Source organism: Salvia miltiorrhiza, chromosome 8, assembly GCF_028751815.1.
Source record: "Salvia miltiorrhiza cultivar Shanhuang (shh) chromosome 8, IMPLAD_Smil_shh, whole genome shotgun sequence".
In the NCBI taxonomy this organism is placed as follows: Eukaryota; Viridiplantae; Streptophyta; class Magnoliopsida; order Lamiales; family Lamiaceae; genus Salvia; species Salvia miltiorrhiza.
Genome location: NC_080394.1, coordinates 19,943,187 through 19,959,134, shown reverse-complemented (window position 1 = coordinate 19,959,134; position 15,948 = coordinate 19,943,187). Strand labels below are relative to the sequence as shown.

Here is a 15,948-nt window from a genome sequence, read left to right as displayed (position 1 = left end):
ACAGCCCACTATCCCAATGACGGGTTAACCGGGGTTATGACTTGGGTGAACAATAAGAAATGGAAATTAAAAAGGGATTTACTAAATAACCAACATTAATAACAACAAACTAGTGGTATATATATATATATATAACCACTTGGGTAATTAACAAATGAGCCAGCCATAACGACTAAACCCCAAATGAGAGTTAAACAAAATGAAGGAGTAATAAGTTCCACAATACGATAACAAATTCAGAGTGTTTGTAGCGGAAAAACGTGTGAGTTATGCATATGGAGATGCATACTCAAGGTTTCATTACATAAACATCAAAAGGGAAATCCGCTCAACACCGATCCATTCCATCGCCTGCTCAACCTGCACATTTAGAAATACATGCAGGGCTGAGTATAAAAATACTCAGTGACATAAGCCGAAAATACAACATGCATACATATATAAATTGAACTGCCATAACAGTAACACACAGGGGTTTTCATAAATGACCTGCGCTTACTAAAACATTTCATTCATTTTCATAAAGGTGGATGCATCCCATTTTCAGTCTATATGATCCATATCTGTCCTTTCTGTCACGCGCCGGGAAGGAGGCCTCCTTACCACGGACGCCAAGACCGGTCGCAAGCGACTCGCGGTCTCCATGAGTGTACACGTTAACCCTAGCTAGCGACCTTTGTCTAGCATAGGATCCCAATTGGATTTCCTTTAAAGTTGGCGAACCAACACAGATAGGATACATATAAAAACATAAACATTTTGGCAGTCAATCATTTCATAAACATTTCATTTTCATAACATTTTCATTTTCATAAAGGGCATTAAACATATAAACATTTCATAAGAACTGAATAAATAGTCAAAACATATCATGCATATATATTCGCATATGAGGCCTACGTCACGCAGGGGATCTCTATATACGTAATAATAAAATAATGCCCACCTCAATTGTTCTTAAAGTTGGCGTGGAATCGTTTCTTCTTCTGCTTCACTTTCTGTCGCTCGGACCTTCATTGATGAAGAGTCGATAAGTTCGTGAAGAAATTGTCATAAGACAAAGTCTAATTCTACGTGCCTAAGGTATCTTTTAAAGTTTTAGGGTTCTAGCATCCATATTAATCTCGTTTCATTCAATCAATAAAATGTAACCAATTATCATGTAACTATCATATAGGTTCGAACCCATTTGTTCGAACATCAACATGTACATAATCCATAACCTCCCTCTATACCCGTCATTTAGTCAAGTACTCCATCAATTAAGAACAAGCCATATATTATCACCCTGAAAATTATAAATCATGCTTTCCAATACTTCGCACATTTTCATCACTTAAATAAATAAATCATTTAAAAACACATGCTTAGTAATTTAATATCTCAATTAAATCCCAAGCTCATTTGTTAAAGTAAATCATATACTTAATCATTCTATAACACAATTCCACATTTTTTTTTTATCATGAAAATAAATAAGAAATTCCATTATTCATTTATAAATAATAAAACATTTTAAAATCCATTGATATGAAATAAAACATTTTAACCATAAACAAAAAATCCATACTCGTAAGCTTTGAAAATAATTTTATCATATAATAAATGGGGCTTAATCCCAAAATATTTGCTTTAAAGTCCATTAATAAATTTAGATAAAAGAACGGACTTCATTTAAAATAAATAGTCCCAATTTTCAATATTAAAATTAAGTCAAGAGATTTAAATTCACTAAAATAATTTAGTGAAAAAAAATCAAGCATTTTTAAATTAAATTAGGCCAAAATTCGTAGGCTTCATTAATCAATAACAGCCCAAAATTAATTAAAATGAGCCCAACAGAAATAAAATCGGCCCACTCGTTTTTTTTTTTTTTTTTTAAAAAAATTTCGGCCCATCCTCATTATAGGGCTTTGAGCCCAAGCCTAACCCTAATCATACATACATATACATACACACACAAAACACATAACACACGCACACACACAGCACGCCTCACTCTCCCTCTCTCTCCCTCTCGGTCTGCCTCCCTCTCCCTCGCCGGACGACAGCGGCGCCGTCAGCAGCGAGCGCCGCTTCGCCGGCCGCTTCTCTTCCCTTCCCCTATTCTCTCTTTCCCCTTTGGTTCTTCCCTTTTCGTCCGTCTCTATCTCTCGGAAACAACCACACGCCGCCTCTGCCTCCTTCGCGTGCCACTGCCGCCTCCGCCGTGGCCAAGCACGGCGCCGCCTGGTCGTCCCCGGCCTTGGAACAGGGTGGCAGAGGCCTCTCCGCCGCTGCATGTGCCTTCTCCGGCCGTTGTGAAAAGCCGAGCGTCGCCGCGCCGCTTCCCCTGTTCTCCGCCGTCTCCGCCATGGCCGGAATCGTGGTGGATGGCCGAGCTTTGTCTCGCCGGAAAGGTAAGCTCCAGATCTGAGCTCCCTTTCCTCTCCTTTCTATTTTAAAAAAAAACAGATCTGAACTCCTCCCTTTTCTCCTCTTTTCCGGCCGAACAGAACCGCCGTTCGTGTCGCTGCGCCGCTGCTTCCGCCGCGTCGTCGGAAAAGATAAGTCTCTCCCCCTTTTTCCCGTATCTCTCTCTCTTTTTTTTATTTTTACAGAAGCCCTAACCATCTCTCTCTCGTTTCAGATAGACAAAGGAAAAAGGCGGCGGCTGCCGCCGCGCCGCCTCCGGCCGCGAGCAGCCGTCGGCTGCTCTCACCCCCCCCAAATTCCAGTCACACGCACAAAACACACATAGAGCACTTAGGGTTTCAATTCTGTTCATTTTCATTCATTTCTATTTACAAAAACTGATCTGTACTTGTAATAGATAGAAATATAGTAAAATGTGTGCGTGTGTATTATTCTGTTGGTGGTTCTCTGATGGTGATAAGCTAATGTAATTGAAACAATAATAGTCTAAAAGAAGTGGTAATGGATGCGTGTGTTCTATCTGTTTTCATTTGAATCATAGTTTTGTAATTTAACAAATGAATGTATGGAAAAAGTAAAGTAGGAGGTAACCTTGATAATTTTCTGAACTCACAAAGTTGGATCTGCGAATCAACAATTTAACAATGAATTTGGATCTGAATCTGCTTGATTACTGGAATTTGGAAACATAAACATAGTTAAAATGGAGGGTTGTATCCCCAAGGAAGAAGAAGAGAATTGGTTGGAACACTTACCTCTGCACTTTAAACTTTGTTGGGTGTGTTGAAAAGAGAAGGAAAGAGCGGATGAACTAATAGAATGAAACTTAGCTTTTAAAACTTGGCTTTTGTCTAATTGAAATGGCAGAGGATTGATGATAAGATTTGCTAAGATTATGAGGATTTGATTGTCTGCATAAAGGAGAGTTGGTGGTGAAAGTTGGTAGTGAAGTGGAAGATTAGGTGTAGTGGTGGGGAAAAAGAAAGAAGAAGAAAAAAAAATGTAATGGTGGGGAAGTAGGCTACGGTTAAGATGTATCAAATTTAAATAGAGCTCTTGACTCTGATCAATTAAAAGATTCTTTATGAAATCCTTGCAGTAAAATTATTGAAGTAAAACACTTTATAAAACTTAATATCCCATTTAAAGGAAATTTCATGGCTTCATGCCCACTAAAAAAAAAATCCATAAGGCTCATATAATATGCTCAAACCACTAATTAAACTTGTGCACCATATTTATAAAGATCCTTTAAAAATTCAAACGGATTCAAATAATAATAAGAATTAAGCACATCAAGACACATATAAAACAATTAAATGACATCTGATAAATCAAACCATTTTTATTATTAATGGATGCCGAACCCTAATTATTAAGTCTTTAATCAATGATTAAAAACTGGGATATGACAAAAAGAGAGTTTGTTTTCTTTCAAAAATCAAGGAAGTTTATTTTTTTGTTATCCGCTGATACCACATCGATTAGAAAAAGAACAATATGATAATGTACCATCATAAAATGTTTACTTATATAGATTAGAAAAAGAACAATATGATAATGTACCATCATAAAATGTTTACTTGTCATTTGCACAAAATTCACATATTTACACTTTTATTTTTAAATTCCAAATTTCATTAAAATTAAAATTCAACATTACAATAAAAATAAAAATTACATTATTTAAATAATAAAGAAATTACATAATTTAAATTTTATTTTAAAATTTAAAATTTTATTATATTTAAATATTCAATATTGCATCAATTAAAATAAAATATAGAATTTTAAAATTAAAAATATTACAATAACTAAACATCTTGTGAAAAAATTAAAATAATTAAAAACCAAAATAAGAAAACAAACAAAATAATTAAAAAACCAAAATAATTAAAAACCAAAATAATTAAAAGATTTAAGCAAATTTCGATTTTTTTTTTAAATAGGGCGCGTCCTCTGGACGCGCCAACCATTTCTCCTCTTCACTCCGGGTCTCCGCTAAGCATCGGCTTTGACTCCCCCTGGTTCTCCAATGCAGCGCAGCTGAGGAAGCACCGGGTCGACGCCTCCTTCGCAACGAGCATTGGAGATGCTCTTAGTACTGTCCCATTTCTTAGATATAGAGACTATCCCATTTCTTAAATATAGAGAGAGAGAATATTACCATAAAGGGAATGAGACACTACTAATGGGACAACTTAAAAAGGAAAGTGGGACACTATTAATGGGACGGAGTAAGTCCGTCCCACTTATTTTGTCACACTTTCCTTTTTAGTTTATCCCATTTATAATGACAATTTTCAAAAATAGCATGTAGTCTCTATCATCTCTACACACATAAAATAAATAGTCCCTATGCACTTTACACTTTAACAATTTATTCTTAATTTTCGTGTCAAAAGTAAATGTGCCAAGATAAGTGGGACGGAAGGAGTATTTAAAAAATATTTAACAGTTCGGTTTTCTTTTTGCTCGTTGGTTTGTGATAATTCGGCAACTATCATTTTTTTATTTTTTTATTATTATTTTTTTTTTTTGAAAAAGGCAACTATCATATTGATATTGATACCAAGACCTCAAAATGATAGTATCTCAAAAGTGAGAGACGATGACCTTAATATAACAAAGGTGAAAGTGAGGACGATGGTGTTATGCTTCATCTTTGAGATGGTTTGTCACACCAAATATTCCTGCTTTTTCCAATTAGAAAATTTACCAAACTCCATGAAATGGTTCATGGAGAAAATCATCTCCATACATTCACGCCTTCAAAATTTTTCGATTCCCCAAAATATTTGAATCTAATACTATCAAATTGAATTGGGCTCAGTTTTATGGGCCACGTAGTTCCAGCTGACCCAACCCAATTTATTAGCCCAAATGAAAGAAACTCCCGCCAAATTCCGAAACCGGCTACACCCGGTTGCCGAGACAGTAGGCAGTCAGTCGTATAAATATTCCCCAAAGCAAAAAAATCAGAAGCTCAATTTATTTTAGTGTTTAATTATTAATATTATTTTGTGCCGGGCGCTCTTCCTCTTGTCTTGTGACATCCAATTCTCGCTTCGCCTGTGTTCACCTTTCTTCGGTTTCTGACAATTATCCAAATCTTGTTTCTGCTCCTTTTCAATTCTGCTGCCCCTCCGTTCCATGAAGTTTGCTCTGCGTGCGGTTCCATCGGAGGCGTATTTTACCAACTCCAACTCTGCCACGTCCTTGCCCGTACAATGAGTGCGGTGAACATCACCAACGTCGCCGTGCTCGACAATCCGGCCTCTTTTTTGTCCCCTTTTCAGTTCGAAATCTCCTACGAATGCGTTACTCCTCTCAAAGACGGTAATTCTTTACCATTTTCTGTTGTTATTTTCGTGCTCACTTGAGTTAGAGGTGAATATTTTCCTCTATTAGCTCGGAGAACATTTAGGGCTACTTGATTCTAGATATGCGTGTTGGACTTCCTTCTTTTTGGCGATTTTGTGTTATTTGATTTGCCGTATTAGTTATCCTGAATGTGAAAACTTAATCATTTGGTATATCGGTTTAAGTGATGACGGAGAGAGTTTATTTGGGTGTTTCTAGGGTTTGTAATTCATATTAAGCTTCTGATAGGATTTCGACAAACATTATGTTCTGCTGTTGGTCTTAATCCCCTAACAACTAGATCGGCAGAAATAAATGGTGGAGCTTAGAGAGAAACCTATTAGAAGACAAGGTAAAATCCATATCATGTTTTCTAAGTTGACTTTTGGGGAAAGAGGATGGATTCATCATTCATGGACTACATGGTTATAGACTCTGTTTTGCTATTTAGGACCTCTCCCTGATTTCATGTAAAAATTGTTTGAGACAGGATAGATGATTATTCTCTCACCCAATCACGAAAACCCTGCAGTTGTAAAATTCGCTAATCTTGCTAGACATAATTGAGAATTTTCAAGTTCCATTGATTCATTAATTCGAAAATGAAAATTACCATTAATTTGGTAGCTCATTGTCATGTAAACATAGACCAAATTGAACCTTTTATGGTGCCTTTCAAACTAAGATGCATGAGCTTTGAAGCTGAAATTATCTGAAAATGTATAGTCAGAAGACATTGTTCATTCTGCCATGTGCTAGGCAAACAAGTTCACTACAATGGCTGCGGACCATGAAAGGGATGCTTTAGTAATATCCATTTCTATTGAAACCTATATTTCTCCCAGATACCTAATATGATTTGTGCTACTTACTTCGTATAACAACATCCAGAAGTGATCGGAATTTGCTTGTACATCGTGACCTCAAGTAACCTAATCTGTCAAATTGTTACATGGGTCTTTATGAGCAGCAATAGGGCTGGTTCTCCTGTTTTGAGTGGATTTAGAATTATATAGTACTAGCCATGAGCTGCTGAGCCCAGTTGCAGAATTAACCTCTTATATAATGCACATGCAAGCAAACAAGAGTGGCATGAGGATGGAACTTCCACCCATATTCTGGGTGAGAAAGCCACTACTGACTTTAGAACTCCTCATAATAGGCATGAAGGCTGTAATGAAGGAAAAACCGAGGGGTTTACTGAGAGGATTATAATTTGGATGTGAAGCTTCTCATGCTATTTCATTATCAATTAGTGTTTTAAGTTCTTGGTTTCATTGCTGGTATTGTTACCTAAGATGAAAATTAGGCTTAATATCCATTGCCCTTTGCCCTCTGTTTATTTGGGTTATCATAATTGTTACTAGTGGGAATTAAAAGTGCATTAATAATTTAACATGGAGAGAAAGTTCAAAGAATGACATGGAAGCAACCCTTCCTACATATTCTCTAGGGAAAAGAAGCAAATAATGATATGATTGCTTGTTGGAAATGTACTGTAAACCTTGTCCAAATACTATACATTTTTTCTCTTCCAGAATACGGGTGGTTAGGTTTTTTCAGTTTTAAGGTCTGTGGATCATTGACTTCACATAGATACACAAATTTTCATGGTAATGCATTGTTTAACAAAGTGCTTTCCAGATCTGGAGTGGAAACTTATTTACGTAGGATCTGCTGAAGATGAAACTTATGACCAACTTTTGGAAAGTGTTCTTGTTGGCCCAGTCAACGTTGGCAATTATCGTTTTGTTTTGCAGGTAAAACTATTGTCAAGTACTTAGACATTGGAAACTTAAACTACTTTGCATGCTTCTCACGATCTTATATTCTGTTTTGGTTATTAATATCAGGCAGACCCTCCGGATCCTTCCAGAATTCGCGAGGAAGACATTATAGGTGTCACGGTGCTTTTATTGACATGCTCTTACGTGGGACAAGAATTTGTCCGTGTGGGCTATTATGTCAATAATGACTATGATGATGAGCAGCTGCGAGAGGAGCCTCCCCAGAAGATCATGATTGACAGGATTCAGAGAAATATATTATCTGACAAACCAAGAGTGACCAAATTTCCCATCAATTTCAACCCGGAAAATAGTGAGAACGGAGAACAAGCTCCTTCCCCTGATCAAGTTGCTGAAGCAGATAAGCATGAAGAAGAGACACTCCACTCAGCAAATAGCATTTCAGATAAAGATGAGCCTAAAACATGATGCGACTAACTTCTCCAATTCCATGGCTTCTTTAGTCATCATGTTGTTGCTGGGTATCCGCGTTTGACATTGTTAGTTTAAATTAGATCTCAACTAGGATGGTTTTATTTTTTGTGGCTGCTATTTGCTGTCAAAACTGTCAGTCGTTTTGGTTCTTGCATCAGTTAATGCAAGCTATGCCGTGCAAATATCTGGCATCGGTTTCTTATGGGGCTACAGGAAATATATTTGTAGTTTTCAGATCTTCCAAATTCTAAGGTGTTCAAGGACTTGTGCAGTGTTGAGCCATTTTTAGTTCAAACTTATGGCTTAGGAGCCATTTTTTTTTTGTTCGAGAAGCTTTAGGAGCCTCTTTTTTGCTGGCTTTTGCCTGTTACTAAAGTTACAGTTTTGTTAATGTGATTTTTGTGTTTTTGTAAAAACCTGCTGACGAAAGGAAATCTGTTGAAGCGTGGAATGCAATTTGTAGGGGTGATTTTGAAACTCTTTGGCATTGTTTTGTTGTGTGGGCTCTTGCAGTTGATTGTTGGAAGGTTGTGGCAGAGCGGTGTGAGTCATTCTAAGATTTACCTTTTGTTGTGGTAAGTATTACAGACTATACAGAGGAGGAGACTAAGGCCAAAGTGAGCATAATGCAGCCAAGTCGGAGTGTAGAGGATGAATACGGTTTCAGCCAACTCTACTGATGTAAGGATTTGAAAATACTGCGAGTCTCTGAGGGTGAGAGATGCCGATGCACTTCATGTTTGGAACGAACTTCCATCATTTATGGAGGGTCATCTCCATATTCCAAAATTTAGTCTGAAAATGGGTAAATATGCAAAGTGAGAAAAATTAATAGTTGAGTAATTTTAATAAATATTTTAAAGTTCACGTGCAAAATGAGAATTCGTTGAAAATTAGTAATTTATATGCAATTAACCCTTCCATCTTTGTGTCCATAATAAAATCTCTCAAAAAAATTGAGTTACGTTTAATATTATCTGATACTCTCTTCCTTCTAACTTTTAGTATTCATTTGAGAGTGATTCATATTTTAATAAAATAGTTGATTATGTTGTGAGTGAAATTAGGGTCTCACATTTTATGTGAGTGTTAAAATAATTAAAGTGAAGTAAGGGTCCCACCTACTTTTTACTAAAAAATAAAAATACAAAAACTTGAGTACAATCGGGTGTATTGTACAACCAGGTGGCATCTGCACTCAGACCCTGATCCACACCCTGACTCGAACCTTCATCCTGACTCAAATTGTGTAAATGACATTATTTTTTGTGCAGATGCACCCCGATTGTACCCAAGACCACCTGAAGTAAAAATGGATACTGAAATATAGGACAAATCTATATAGTATATAAAAGATGAGTCTAACAGTAACTTTTTCCCACCAAAATTTCTCTATCTTCATATATCTTTTTTTGTTTTGATTCTTTTCTTAAAATCATCAACTTCGATTCATAAAAAAATATTTAATATGAATGTTAAATAAAAGATAATGACAAGATCTTTAATTTGATATAAAAATTATAAAAATTAAATTTATAACGAATAAATTATTATCGTTTAAAGTCATAAAATTATTATTTTTCTCTCTCATCTACCATCTTTTCTCTATCATCTCCTTTCTCATTTCTCCAAATAGAATGTTACGTTTCTTATCTTTCATTCCTTTTATCTATTTCATATACTAGTGTATTACCCGTCGAAATTCGACGGGTACATATTTTTTGTAATTTATATATTTTATGTTATTCTTATGATAATTATATAAAATAATTTTTTATGTAAATTATTTATATAATTAATTAAATTAAATTAAATTAGTAATATATTTTAAATTATATTAATCTCAACAACTTTTAGCAATTAAATTATTAATTTTGTTGAGATCATAAAAATACCCATTAGTTTTCATATGAAATTTTATAAAAAGTTAACGCGTAAGAAAAAAAGAGAGTAGAAATATATATAAATTTGACATAGGTATGATGGCAGATTGATTTGTTGCATTTGTTGTTACAAGATTTATTAATTTTGTTCAATTTTTATTTTTTTTTGCCTTTTGACCATAATTTTATATGGAGTTTGAAAAATCATAATTGAATTGTGAGTATCATATAATTCCGAACTTCTAAAAGCATAACTAATTATGAAAATAATCTCGCCTGATATTTAAAAGACCATAACTGATTTATCGAACATCGTATCATTTGGAGTTTTAAGACCAACCAAGTTGTGGGCATCATCTCGTCGCAAACTTGACAGATCATCTCTAACTTCTGAGTATTATCTTGTCTGAAACTTGAAAGAGAATCATCTCGTCTAAAACTTGAAAGAGCATCATCTCGTTTGGAGTTTTGAGCATCATCTCATCTAGAGTTTGAGAGAGCATCATCAAATATGAAATTATATTCAACCATGACTCCAATTGTCAACTATCTAACAAACATAACTCTAACAATTTAGATATTTTATTTATATATGTAATTTTATTAGTTCAAACTCTAGAGAGAAAGGAAAGAGAAGAGATCTTAAAGCAGTAAAAGAGAGAGTGTGTGCTTTATTTCATCATCGTAGGTATTTATAAGCATTACAGGGGTAAAGTAGTAAATTCGTTTGGTCATCTATTCCGCATGCTCGCCATTAAACTAATTAAGGCTATTATTAGATTATAACTTGTCAGGTCGTTGTCTCCTAATTACAGAGCTGGATTATGTCCTCATCATCCCGCTCTGTCTAGTAGCTCTGGATTTCCTTCCTTGGGGCAGACTTTTACTCTTTGGCTCCGCTCTGCTAAATAGCTCCGCCTTCTGGCGAATTGTCTCTGGCGTGTGGCTCCGCGCTCTGGCTTCAATAGCTTAGCTCTGACTCTGGATCTGGCTCTGACTCTAACGACTTAGCTCTGACTCTGGATCTGACGACTTGGCTCTGGCTCTAACTTTAATGACTTAGCTCTAGCATCTTTGCTCTGGCAGCTCTGCTTTGGCAACTTGGCTCTGGCCCTCTGGAAGCTCTGCTCTGGTTAGCTCTGGCTCTGGCAGCTTTGCTCTGGAAGCTCTGCTCTGGCAACTCTGCTCTGGAAGCTTTGCTCTGGCATCTCTGCTCTGGTTAGCTCTGGCTCTGGCATCTCTGCTCTGGCTAGCTCTGGCTCTGGCAGCTCTGCTCTGGCAGCTCAACTCAGCGGTGACTCGGCAGCGGACGAACCGCAAGTTCAGTGGCGACTATTTCGCCGGAGTTTAGAAGAAGGAACGGCAACGGGTTATAGGAAAAAGAAATCTTAGGGCTCTTGTATTAATTACTTCGAATGGATAATTCTCATGGATAATTCTCATGGGTTTAAGAAGTGGAAACAGAATCGAACTAATTAAGGAATGGAAGAGGGAGTCAGAGATGGGGCGAAGCAACACTGTCCTTAGGACGGCGGCAACGCCTGAATTTAGAGGGAGAGAGAGGCGGGCAGTTTAAGGGGGGAATTAGGGCTCAATTTGAGTGTGCAATCGACTTTAGAGAGATAAAAGGATTGAAAGAAGAGAGAGACAGTGAAGGGGGAGACGATGCTGACCTGATTCAGGGACGGCGGCGATGGGGTGAGGAAAATGGAGGCGTGAGGAAGAGGGAGGCCTGACTTTTGTTTTAAAAGTGAGAATGAGAATATATAAATTGGATTCTCAAATGCCACGTTGCAGATTGAGATTGAAAAGAAAGAATTTGAGGCCTGCCATGTAGGCTAAGGTCTAATCGTATTATAGAATAGATATTATTATTATTATTGTTGTAGTAATGGACGAACAGAAGCAAATAAAGTTTGCAGAAATGAAAAATATATTTTTCTTCCCTATATAAATAAAATGTATGGATTTATTTTATTAAAAATAAAAATAAAATTTTAATTATTTTGATAGACATATAATAAGATTTTGTTTTAAAGTAATCAGTTTATAGAATTTGTGCCTTATTATGCAAACATGTAAATCAATGACCGGACCCGTTTATCTATTTCATATATAATTTATTTCATTTTTTATATTTGTATTAAATATCATTTTTTATATTTTTCTATTTTATATTATGATAATTTAATGCAACTAAACGGATAAAAATTATATTTGTTTATTTTAGAACACTTTACCTCAAAAATATTTTTTTGAAGTGAAATTTATATGAATATAAATGTGTAGATAAATAATTAATTTATATATATATATATTTATATATATATATATATATATATATAAATAGCATTTTAAATATTAAATCATATACTCCCTCCGTCCCAAACGAAATGTCCTGTTTTTCTTTTTGGGCTGTCCCAAACGAAATGTCCTGTTTTCTTTTTTGGCAATACACTCTCTCTCTATACTCAATATTTAAATAATTTCCACCAACCCACTTTATCTAGTTTATACACATTTCTTAATCTCTGTGCCGAAAAGAAATAGGACATTTCGTTTGGGACGGAGGGAGTACATTTTATTTTTGAAAATAAACTACATATATCTCATGTTCAACCCTTTATTTTTTCACTTACCCATTGATAAAAAAATATCGGTAAAATAACACAAATAAAAATTTTGACGCATATAAAAATAATCGTTGTCATGTTTATTCAAATCAAATATTTGGATGTTGCATAGGAACTTTATTTTAAAAATTTGTATTTAAACAAAATGACCAAATAAATATGATATAAATATGCATTCAAAAAATTTATTAAACTATACGCAAATAAACAGTTTTGTACATCTTAGAATATTATATGATACATAATGATACCCGTTATCATTTATAATTGCTTTTGATATTTGATTACGTATATATTGATACACATTATCAATTAAAATTAATTAATTGGTATTTCAAAAATTGAAAATTCAAACGTTTTCAAATTCATGTTTTTTTTTTTGGAGATTGTGTCGTGAATAATTTCAATTTTTTTAGATTCATGTGTGCATTAACTCATATTTAAATTATATTTAATATGTAGTATATTTTATTTATTTAAAATATCATTCAATTGTAATATTGGCCGTGCATCGCATGAACGGACGTACTAGTTAAAATAGAATTAAGAATACTAAAAATTGGAAGTGAGGGAATAATTATCTAGAGATTTGTAGAGTAATACTATCGAAAGTTTGCAGATATAGCAAAACAACAATTTGTCCTCTTTCAAAATTGTTATACTCCCTTCGTCCCGCGAAATTTGAGCAGTATTTTTTTTCGGGTTGTTCAGTGAAACTTGAGCATTTTTTTTATATGGCAAATTTTTTTCCCTTTATTGACCTTTTCACTTTTTCACCTACCGCATTTAACACCCAATATACTAACTCCTTAAAACTCGTGCCAAAAAGAAATTGCTCAAGCTTCGCAGGACGAAAGAAGTATATCAAATGGATAATCTCAGTAAAAAGTACATACACGAGTTTTTTTTTTTTTTTTTTTCCGTAAAATTTTCATATTTGATTTACTTTACAAAGGTAATAGATTCAAACAATCATCGTATTTATATATTTTTGTGGGAGTAAACTTTAAAAATACTGAAATTGAAATAATAAAAAATAAAAATTATTTATTAAGATTAAAAAAAAAATTAGCCACACTTACCATCCTTTATATAAAAAATTTAAAAATTACCCATTAATTTTTGGGTTAATTGCATCAAAATACCTGACATTTTCCCAAATTTTGATTTTTTGACAAACTTTAAATCGTAGCAAAAATTTTAGCTACGCTTCAATTTATTGCAATGTCCGTCCCGCGTATATTTTCGGCCAAATTCATGCTGAGGTGGACCTCCGTAAAGCTTAGGTGGCATGTCGTGCCGGGTAATGAAACATTGTCGTCTCAAATTCATTGCAATAAATTGAAACGTAGCTAAAATAAATTGGCCGGAAATGAATGGATTTGGCCGGAAATATACGCGGGACGAACACTGCAATAAATTGAAATGTAGCTAAAATTTTTGCTACAATTAAAAAGTTTGTTAAAAAACCAAATTTTGGGAAAAGGTCAGGTATTTTAATGCAATTAACCCTTAATTTTTTTAGTTGTCAATCCGAGTTTTTGAGCTCGAATTCACAAGCAATATTATTTCTAATTGTAAATTATACTATTAAAACTTGAATTTATCACCAATCTATATTTGAGTTATGAATTCTAGTTTTAAAACTTGAATTCACAATCAAGACACCTAGTTGTGATTAATAGCTTTAATACTTGAACGACTGTGAATATAGATTTAATACTCGAATTCACTACCAAGATAACTAATTCACAATCAATCTATGTTCGAGTTGTAAAATTCTAGTTTTAAAACTCGAATTCACAACCACACTAGCGATTCAGTTGTGAATTCATCGAAGTGGTTGTGAATTCAAGAACATTAACAACACAAATGCACATCCACAATAATTTGACACCACACAACCTTAAATGTTTGATTAAATTCACAATAATTTCTCCCCAAATTTCACTTTGTTTGCCACTATATTTAATTAATCTGTAACAATTTCTCCACAAATTTCATTTCGTTCGTCAATTAATGGATCCGTTGTTGCGGAAAATCTTCAGACACCTACAGATCTTCTCCACTAAAAAACACACCCTGCGAGCATTCGTCGAAAACAACATCGACGTCACCATCACAATCTTCAACCCCATTTTCCCCAATTTCAAGGATGTCGGATCATTGTTCCAAATAGCGAAAGACGTTGAAAATGGAGTGAAATACTCCCTTCATCCTGTAAATATAGTCATAGGAGGGAGTGACATGAGTTTTAATAAAAGTGAATAGGTAAATAAATTGATATATGGAGGGTAATCTATTATAGGGTCCACAAATAGATTATGACTATTTTTTGTGGACATTCCAAAAAGAAAAATTAGGACTACGGAGGAAGTAGTAGCCATGAATTATTTAATGCGCAAATTACAGATAGAAAGTTGTACTTTCCCCGTCCTATAAAAATAGTCCTAATTTTCCTTTTTGGAATGTCCACAAAATAGTCCTATTCTATTTATGTACACTATTCCACAATAGATTACCCTCCATATGTTAACTTATTTACCTATTCTACCACATGGTGGATCATCTTTCAACTCACAATACAATTAATTATAATTATTAACACTACCTTTATGGTGGGACCTTTTTTCCATTCATAACATACTTAACCAATTTTATGTCATCTAGGAACACTGAATCCTCCCACTCTGTCAATCTAAATTAAAAACGTATCACATGCCATATCTAATTCTACCTCTTCTTCCCAAGAAACATCAACCATTTTTTCTCTCTCACTATCTCCGTCTCACTCTTCTCTCTTTTTCCTTATTCCCCTTCGTATTTCAACAATTTCAATTTCAATTTTTTGCAGCAACGATGGTGGCCAAAACCCCTAGCAGACCGATAATGATCTGTTACAACTCCCTAGGTAGAATTCATACTAAAAAATCAGGCTATCAAGAAGAGTGTCTAAGGTGTTATAAATCACATCGATCAGCCCATACTTAACCGATGTGAGACAGATCATGATATGATCCGAAAGATATGGTCCGAGAATTTGGAATCGGGAATTAAGGAGAGAAGGGGAAGGGGAAGGTGGGGTTGTGGTGTTGTCGCCGGAAATTGAGGAGATAACAAATGAGAGAATGGGAAGGGGCGGAGTTGTGGTGTTGTTGCCGGAAATTGAGGAGAGAACAGAGGGAGGTGGCCGCAATTTAGAAATATAGGAATTTGGGTACCTAGGGCCCAACGGCGGCAACCTTCCAATTATGTGGTCGCTAGAGATAAGGGCGGCGACGGTTGGCAAGGAACGACGGAGGTTTAGCCTGGAGAGTCGGCGGCGCGATCGTCGCCGTTGAAGAGGAGAAGGGAATTTGAAGAAACGACACCAACAACTAGAGAGTGTGTGTGGAGAGGAATGAAGTTAAAACTAAAAAAATGAAAATTGGG

The 15,948-nt window shown here is 34.9% G+C and overlaps 1 protein-coding gene and 2 long non-coding RNA genes across 3 annotated transcripts; 2 read left to right on the top strand and 1 right to left on the bottom strand.

The window, feature by feature from the left end:
• Positions 1-1,877: 1,877 nt before the first annotated feature.
• On the top strand, positions 1,878-2,950 carry LOC131001736 (uncharacterized). The gene is made up of 2 exons (XR_009094011.1): positions 1,878-2,399; positions 2,496-2,950. It is a non-coding gene; the product is annotated as an uncharacterized LOC131001736 (long non-coding RNA).
• Positions 2,758-3,801, bottom strand: LOC131001737 (uncharacterized). Its single transcript, XR_009094012.1, has 2 exons — positions 3,171-3,801; positions 2,758-3,088 (listed from the first exon to the last, which is right to left on the bottom strand). It is a non-coding gene; the product is annotated as an uncharacterized LOC131001737 (long non-coding RNA).
• Positions 3,802-5,334: 1,533 nt separating this feature from the next.
• LOC131001735 (probable histone chaperone ASF1A) lies at positions 5,335-8,477 on the top strand. The gene is made up of 3 exons (XM_057928298.1): positions 5,335-5,754; positions 7,423-7,538; positions 7,632-8,477. Exons 1-3 carry the CDS (start codon positions 5,646-5,648, stop codon positions 7,992-7,994), a joined length of 588 nt encoding a protein of 195 aa, XP_057784281.1. The 5' UTR covers positions 5,335-5,645; the 3' UTR covers positions 7,995-8,477.
• The last annotated feature ends 7,471 nt before the right edge of the window (positions 8,478-15,948 follow it).

What these genes read in the sequence shown, in the direction of transcription:
- LOC131001735 (XM_057928298.1), top strand. Translation starts at nt 5,646, where the DNA reads ATGAGTGCGGTGAACATCACCAACGTCGCCGTGCTCGACAATCCGGCC. An exon ending in CGTTACTCCTCTCAAAGACG is followed by an intron (nt 5,755 to 7,422) that starts GTAATTCTTTAC and finishes AGTGCTTTCCAG; the next exon opens with ATCTGGAGTGGAAACTTATT. An exon ending in ATTATCGTTTTGTTTTGCAG is followed by an intron (nt 7,539 to 7,631) that starts GTAAAACTATTG and finishes TATTAATATCAG; the next exon opens with GCAGACCCTCCGGATCCTTC.